At 39.4% G+C, this 8,977-nt stretch overlaps 1 protein-coding gene across 1 annotated transcript; it reads left to right on the forward strand.

Annotated features, from left to right (window-relative positions):
- Positions 1 to 6,803: 6,803 nt before the first annotated feature.
- LOC122640678 lies at positions 6,804 to 8,437 on the forward strand. The gene has a single exon (XM_043833904.1). The coding sequence runs from the start codon at positions 6,900 to 6,902 to the stop codon at positions 8,151 to 8,153; it is 1,254 nt and encodes a 417-aa protein (XP_043689839.1). The 5' UTR covers positions 6,804 to 6,899; the 3' UTR covers positions 8,154 to 8,437.
- The last annotated feature ends 540 nt before the right edge of the window (positions 8,438 to 8,977 follow it).

Below are 8,977 nucleotides of genomic sequence, written 5' to 3' on the forward strand. Positions count from 1 at the left end.
CAATTGATGATAAGAAGCAAAGAAAGGTTCCGATGCAAAATTGGGCATACAAAAAGGATTGAAATTACAGGATTTTTTCATGTTCAATAACATTTCAAGAACGGATAGAAGAAATTGAAGTTCGTCTTAGATAACTTACCAGAGAGAGGAGAGATGGTATCTCTGTTACCAGTGTTTGATTACGGTGCAACAAGAGGAAAAGGGATCAGAGATTCATACTAGAGCTCGGAAAATATAATGGTCGAGATTGGTCCCCGTGATTAAACCCGGTCCAAACATCGAACCGGTGGGAAGCACATGGAGTTGGTTCCCCTTAATGACCAGGAATACACGTGTGTTTGGGCAAACCCGAGCCGGAGCCGAACAGGATTTGATAGGGGTGTCAACCAGTCAGGTCCTATTGGTTTCTGTCGAGCTAGTCGATCACCACCAATTTAAAGCCCCACATCATTTCTGCACGTTTAGGTAATTGGGCCTTGTAGGTGATTGGTTTCATGGTCTATATAGACGTCACCTAATGAAATCTAGATTTAGGAATATGTGCTTTAAGTTAGGAAAATTTATGAAACACCCCCTAAAAATGGGTCAAAACTTGGATCACCCCCTGAAATTTGAAAATACTTAGATCACCCCCTCTATACTAACGGTGTTAGTCTACTGTTAGTTATTGATGTTAAAAGACTATTTTACCCTTGTACTAAATCATTATAACCAAATTTACAATACTACCATTTCCTTCATCTTCAACCTAAAATACCCACTTTCACCCATTCTCTTCCTCCTCTCCCCGTAATCCTTACTTTGCAACTCCGACCTCACCATTGCAATTTCGTTGGAGTTTTCTGCAACTCGGGGGAATCGTAATAAGCATTGAACTGGGTAACAAAAATCTGGTTGATGTTCTTCCCGTCGATTTGCTTTAGCAGCTTCAATCCTTGCAAAAAGTGGATCTCATATCGAAATTCGAGAATGGAACCATTGTAGATGGTTTGAGGAATTGCAACAATTTTGTCAAAAATCACAGAAATGTCATCTCTGAGTTTGATCGACAAGAGCAAAAATCAGTTTTTCGGACAGATACCGTCAATTATCGAACTTCAGAATCTCAAATAGATCAAATAGATCAAGAAATTCCAAGAATCATACCTGGAATCGGGCAGATTTGCAGAAATTTCGATTGATCTCTGTGATAGTTCTCTTCGATTGTTAAATAACAAAGAAACAAAAACAAAAAATTGGAGAAACAAATATGAGATTGAGAAAAAGAGAGATTTCGGGGGAGGGATTTCAGAAGAAAAAAATCAGGGAAAGAGAGTGAGAAAAATCAGAGAAGGTGAGAAATCTTAGTATTTTCAAATTGGTCGACGACCCATTAAGTATTTTCAAATCTTAAAACCCAACATGTAGTATTTTCAAATTGGTCGATTTAGAGCTAGAGATAGTCGTCGGCAGAGTGGTCGACGACCACCTCTGTGTTTTTCTTGCAATCGGAACAATACTCGAATAGTTTCTAAAAGTTTGCTTCAAGGGTTTGGTTCGGTTCCACTAACCGAGAACCCCAAACAGAAAGAGAGATTCCTTAAATCTTAAAGCCCTAGGAGTTTTTTTCCCCAGAATCATTCTCTACTGTGAGATTTTGCACCATAACCAAGCTTGAAACTGTATTCACCATCAGGTTAGGGTTGCAAGAGTTGAATGTCCCTTTTCACATATTAATTGAGTTGATTAATGGTTGCATTCAAAAGAGCTTAAAATTTCGACAATTGTCTCAAAACCTCAGATCCAACTGTGCCTTGTTGAAGGAGTTTTATGCGATTGGAGTTCTTCTCCTTCCGCTGGCTTTGTTCTAGGCTGAAGGTTGAAGACAATCTTCATGGATTTTGTTTAAAGCCTAGATTTCTTTTTTTTCTTTTTTCTTTTTCTCTCTCTCTTCTCTCTGTTTTCTCTCTCCCAGAACAAAGAAGCAACTCAGAAGAATTAATAGTAATTATACTCTCAAGGGTAGTTTAGGGTTTTCAAAAAAATTAACTAGCTGATTTCATCAGTTAACTAACGATAGGGTTGAATCTGAGTATTGGGCTCTATTCCAGGGGGTGATCTGAGTATTTTCAAATTTCAGGGGGTGATCCGAGTTTCGACCCATTTTCAAGGGGTGTTTCATAAATTTTCCTTTAAGTTTTGTATCTTGTAATATCCTAAGTGACATGGTAAGATAATTCTCACGGTGGGCACATAGGACACCTAACCCCAAAGACCTAAGATGGACCCATTAGCTAGTAAACCCCAACTTGGGTGACTTTTGGTGGTATGGCTTGGGAATGAACTTAATTAACATGATAAAGTGGGCTTTTTGTTACTATAAGGGAATATGCAACAATGGTTAATATCAAATAAGAGTAAAAAATCTCATCCTTACTAATCAGTTTTGAAAGGCATGTCAGTCGATGTTACCAACCAATCGGTTACCTATCGATCAAAGTATCGCAAGTGCATTTAGGGTCGCTAGACTAAGTAATCGGTTGACCAATTCTACCGGTCGATGAGACTCAAGAGTTGTGGTCGCCAGATGATGCATCAGGCCGAAGAATTCTCTGTCGATTAGACTGAACAATACGGTAATTTGGCCTATCAGACTGAGCAACCGAACGATGCACATCCATCGGTCAATTAATGGTTGAAGCATCTGTCGACTAACTACTGACCGCCTAATGTATATCGGTACAAAAATGGCTAATTCCCAACGGTCAGTTACCAAAGCGGCCGATCGGTTGGATAAAAAAACTGTCTGTTAGACCTTGTTTTTTAAAAAAAAATTGAACCTCATTTTGACCCTATTTAAGCAAACAAAATAAAATTCAGATTCGATAATTATTCATTTTTATATATAAATGATATAAAAATTAGAATAATATTTATTTCATTAATCATAAAACATAACATAGATTAAAAATCATAACCAATGTGTTATCCCTGTAAGAATCTCAAGTTAAACTTTGCGATTACATGCACGTAGGAGAGTTGGGCATAGGAACATTCACTTCAGTTCTATTTCAATTGCATGCTAGGTTCCCTCCCCTACATTTCCAATAACCAATTGAATCTTTATTTATCGTTTTAATAAATTATTTTGATCAAATTACAACCATAGTCATTCAGGATTTGATGAATGCTAATGACTTGGAAGGAGCTCGGACATCAATGGAACTGTTGCGTGTGAAAACCCCCGGTACTTGGTTCGCCCGTGAATGAACCTGCAAAAACCAAGCGGCCACGTGGCAGCCTCTGATAGATGGGGTGTTTTATGCCTCATCAGGAACACAGTGATCAAGGACAAAGCTTCAGAAGGTCAGAGGATTAGGAATATTATTGGCATATATTGATGATGTAATCATATGTAACAACTTCAACAACTTAAATGCCTTTTAATATAACCTATATGGCCTTTGATGTAAGCCACCCACCAAAACTCAATGCTAAAGTCTTATGACTTAAGTAGAGTAGGGGTTTTCGATAGGGCCCAACTGTGGTGTCTGGTTTACAAAATATTTAGAAGCAGAGGAACTGCGGAGGCAAACCTGATACAACTTTGTTGTAAGGGCCACGTTGCCAACTAACAGAGAGGATGAAGAATATGGGATCTCGACCCATAAAGAGTCAAGAAAGACATCCAAAGTATGATCACCTGGTTGGTGACTAACCCGTGCATTTGAAGTTGACCTCCCTCTTGAACGAGATAAAAGAGACGATATGACTAAAATCATAATGTTCACAACACAAAATAGAGAAAATAGTAGTTTTCTCTTTCAAGATTAGGATTCAGCCTTTGGAGAGATACATTTGGTGGAGATTGTGATCGAATGTTGCATTCCTTTGGATGTGTTCATCGAGATCTTTGTCTGTAAATCTTTTGAGATGTATATTGTGTCAAATCGCTTCCGACTCTACCATATAGGAACTCTTTGTCTCTCTCCCTCTCTACAACTCTCCCTTCCCCTCCTACACACTCTCCTACTTTGGAAACCCATCTTCTTCTCCCCTCCTTGATTTGCAACTCTCACTCTCTTCCCCCCCCCCCCCATGCAACTCTCCCCTCTCTTAAGAAGGTTATGTTACTCTATTTTACACAAGTCCATCATGCACTAGATCACATTGCTACACGTGTAAAAGAGAAGACATGACTAAAATCATAATTTTCACAACACAAAATAGAGAAAATAGTAGTTTTCTCCTTCAAGCTTAGGATTCAGCCTTTGGAGAGGTACATTCAGTGGAGATTGTGATCGAATGTTGCATTCCTTAGGATGTGTTCATCGAGATCTTTGTCTGTAAATCTTTTGAGATGTATATTGTGTCGAATCGCTTCCGACACTACCATATAAGAACTCTTTGTCTCTCTCCCTCTCTACAACTCTCCCTTCCCCTCCTACTCACTCTCCTACTTTGGAAACCCATCTTCTTCTCCCCTCCTTGGTTTGCAACTCTCACTCTCTTCCCCCCCCATGCAACTCTCCCCTCTTTTAAGAAGGTTATGTTACTCTCTCTTACACAAGTCCATCATGCACCAGATCACATTGCTACACGCGTCATAATGCACGAGATGAAGTTGTGCAGGTATGTAAAGGGAATTGGTCGGATTGACATATCTAGATCAAGTGGTTTGGATTGGCCACTCTAGATAACACTGATTTGAAGTGAAATTAATTGGAATCGGGATCAATCGATTCTAATTCAAATCATCCAATGCTACCTCATTTGATCTCGATTCCAAAAACCATGTGATATTTGGATAAAAAAACTAAGTCTCCTCATTTTGTGTTATTTTTTTATGAGAGAAGGTTCTCCGAGCAAGTGGCATAGGAAAGTGAACCAATAAGGTGTGACAAGATGGTTTCGTTCAAAAGGGGAGTAGCAAGATCATTTCATGTAAGGAGGAGGAGGAGAGAGAGAGAGATGCTAAGGTACCATCCCCTGGCTGGTGCAAGGGCATGCAACAAAGAGCGAGCTATTGCCCTTTTTTAATTTGGGTTCTCTCCTTTGTTAGTTAATTCACATTTAAAACATGATAAAACGCTGTCCTATATTTTTGTCGTAACGAAAATTGCCGAACTGACCTCAAAGAGACTTTGGAAAAAAAGTGAATGGCCATAGAAGAAGTTGTAAACGCTTTTAGAACACGTCCGTATTTTTTTTAGGGAGAATGTTTTCTGTGCCGGGGGCGCAAGCTGCGCCCAGACACATGGGAATAGGCAAAATGACCACCCTACCCCCTGAATGGCAGACTCTTGTGTTTGGGCGCAGACTGCACTGCGGCATTGAGAACATCAACCCTTTTTTTTATTGCAGAAAAAATCCATCCACTTTATCCATTCGACCGAAAAACGGAACTCCCCCCAATACGGCAATACCCCCATCGGCCCATCCTAACCCCTTAGTTCCCCACCTAAAACACTTTCAGAAACCCTAACACCTCTCCCAGTCTCCCTCACTCTCAACGGCAGGCCGCTAGCCTGTAACCTGCAGCGCTAGAACCTCGAAGGGGGCCGGCCGCTGGGAACCTGCAGCGTTCGAAGGTACATTCCTGGTGCTGCTCGTGCACAATTTCTCTCCACTCTCTTTCACTCCCAGCGACGCTTACGGCTTACCCTTCCAGCTAGCGGCGATTCGGCAACTTCTCTGAGGTACATATTCAAGTTAAGTTATCTATGTTCATGTCCGTTGTACTCTTCTATAGTTATGTAATAGAACTTTAAAGAACTTCATTGCAATTAGCCGTTGTAATTCTGTTGTTAAGTAATCTATGTTCAAGTCCGTTGTACTCTTCTCTGAGATCAGACGCGTTCATTGCAATTCGAAGCTACTTTAAAGAACTTCTGTTACAATTGCAACTATTGCTGAATTTTACAAGATATTGGGTCAAAGTCTGTGATACTCATGGTTGAAACTTGGAATTCAAAGATACTTTGAAGATAACAATAGGGAAACACTTCGTAGTTGTTTAACTCTAATCCTCGCTTTGGGTAAGATGATTAATTTCCTATGTTTTTATATCCGTAAGAAAAAGTTAATGTTCTGCAGAAAACTGAAGGTTTGTTTAATTTGGAAAAAGTTCACAAGCTCTTCTGAATAGTTGCAAACCGTATTAGGTGGCTGATGAACAATTTCAAGTGAGCTTTGGTTCTATCCAAAATATGTATGTAACAGTGTCTATCTCTATAGAACTTTTGTTTATATGCCAATTTGTTAGTTTCAGAGGTTGAATGGCTTGATATACGTTCAATCTTATCTGCATATTTATTTTGGGAGATCTTTGGATATTGGTAAGAATTTTGGACTGTTGTGGTAAAGTCTTGGGAAATTTATTTGTGGTAGTTGTTTCATTAATGATAAAAATAGCAAAACAAAGCAGGTTAATTCGCAAGTAGATTATATTGGCTATTATTTTGTGATTAATGATTATGTAAAGGACATGGCTAGATTGTGTACTCTATTATTTTGTGATTTGCAAATCATTTATATTGTCTATTATTTTGACCAATTGATGCCTGTATATTGCTGTTTTTTGGTATTGTATTGTTTAAATTTAAACGTTTAAAACGCAGTATTGTCTTTTTTTTGTTCTTGACGTATTTGACCTTATTTCTAATTGTTCCGTTCAAGTTTTGATCCGTTTAAAACACGACTGTACCAAACACCGTTTTTTTTGCTGTTTCCGTTTTAACTAAGTATGGTTCTCTCTCTCACACCACAGAGGCTTAATTAGGGTTGTGCTTCCCTGCTGTTCTCATGGTTCAATCTCACACGCGCACGGGTATTGGAATCAAGGAAGGACGTATATGAAGATTTCTCTATTTGGTTTATCTTATGCTGGTTACCATTAGGATCTTTCACTCAACTCTGCCATGGAGACCACCTCCGTCTGCCTCCATTCGTCAGCCAATCCTTTTGGATTCTCTCTAACCAGTTGCCGCAGAGTCTCTTTGAGACACAAAAACGAGCACCTACAAGCCAAGCTACATATTCAGCGATTTTCAAAGTCCCAAACCTTCAAGTCTCTCGTAAACCCCGTTAGATACTCTTTTTCCAGCACCACAGACCATAAAATCCAGAATCCATTTGTCAAAACTTTGAGAAGACCTTTCCTTGCATCACCAGTGCCGACAATACTGACAAGGAATGAAAACCATTCTGGTAAATGTTCATATTCCAACACCTCCAACTCTGGGTTGAAGAACCCAATAACGGAAATCCTTGGAAACCTCTCTCTGGTTTCATTGAAGCGTAGACTTTTGAATCTAACCCCTCTCGACGTCTGCAAATGGTCTGCAATTTTGTCCTTCTCCATAGGTACTGCAAAATGGACTGTATATCACCTATTGAATCCCTTCTTCTGGATGTACTTTAGTTGGTCATGGCTGTTCTGGCCATGGTTTGTAGCCATTGCTTTGGCAGGCTATGGTCTTTATTGCCTTCAGAAGCACACTAAGGGAGATGCCAGTATCTTTGAACAGCTTGTCATAGTGACCTCAACAATCACCTGGCTTACTCTAGTCCCTCCAGCCCATTTTAATGGGTTCCTTGAGGGGTGGCCTTTTGTGTTCTTCTTTGTCTACCATTATTTTTTCTTCTTCAATGTCAGTGTCAGGAAACGCCTATACGGGGATTACTATGCTCGCCCACACGACCCCAAATGGGATGTGGTTCTTCCCAATTGGAATCGTCTTCTCTTCAGTGCTGGAGTCATGGCTGCACACTGGCTTGCTGCAGCAGAAGGGCCGGAATCACACCTTATTCCAGGTGGATGGAGCAATTTGGGATTGTGGATTTTGATCATGATGACACTATTTATGCAATATCATTCCACATTGTATCTTGCCAAGTATTCAGAGAACGTGGTGGTGCCGACTGCTGTTGTGCAGTTTGGACCATATAGATGGGTCAGGCATCCAATATATGGATCGACAATGCTTCTGTTCGCATCTTATTTTGTTGCACTCAGGGCGCCACTGAGCTTGCTTTTTGTTCTTGTGGTTTGTTTGGTGTATTACAATCTGAAGGCAGAAATGGAGGAGGCTCTAATGGTTGATACATTCGGGGAGAGCTACAGGGAGTACATGAGGAAAGTTAGGTACAAATTCATCCCTCTAGTGTATTAGTGATATTTTGTGGTTCTGGGTACAGTGTTGTAATTGGGTGATAAAAAAGAATTCTTGTATTCATTATCTGATAAATTCAGGGAGTTTTGGCTTCATAAATTTATGTAAACTTGAAGGATTTGGATTTTCCAAGGTGCAATTTTTTCCCTGATGTTTATAGTTCATTATTTTGGCTAGTCTTTTGATTTTGTGTCAAGAGTTCTTTGGTTTATGCTTGAATTCTTTTATGTTGCAGACTCATTTGCTAAGAATTGATTAAACTGGCTATCTATCTTGGTATTTTATTGGGCAGCTTTATAGTTTTTTCCTCATCTGTTACGCTATCTGGTGTTCTCATCTTTCCTTCTCCACCCCCACCCCCATCCCCAGTCCTACTCTCTCACTGATGGAATGTATTTGAATCAAGTTACAGGGAGAGATAACTATGCTGGACAGATTACATATCTGCAAGTTAGACTTTGAAAAATCAAATTCCTATTCTCCCTACCAATAACTAGTTCCTACTTGGAATAAAAAAAAATTAGTTTATGAAATTGAAGTGAAAGAAGAGAGACAAATGTCACTCCTGAACCAGCCTGAAGAACTCTAATCACAAGTCCTAGTGAAAATAGGACTCATCATTGATTAAAAGGGGGGGAAAAAAAATATAAACTCTAAATCCAAATGGTACTAGCACTTCCCAGTAACTTTTAAAAAATAAAAAGGAAATGAAAAGATGGCCCACGAGTGAACCTATTTGCCTCTGGAGAATTAGAGTTTAAAAGAATATAAACTGCAGTGTGGAACTCCAAGAGCAAATTGGAAAAGGAAAATAATGACAGATT

This window comes from Telopea speciosissima, chromosome 9 (genome assembly GCF_018873765.1).
Source record: "Telopea speciosissima isolate NSW1024214 ecotype Mountain lineage chromosome 9, Tspe_v1, whole genome shotgun sequence".
NCBI classification, from domain to species: Eukaryota; Viridiplantae; Streptophyta; class Magnoliopsida; order Proteales; family Proteaceae; genus Telopea; species Telopea speciosissima.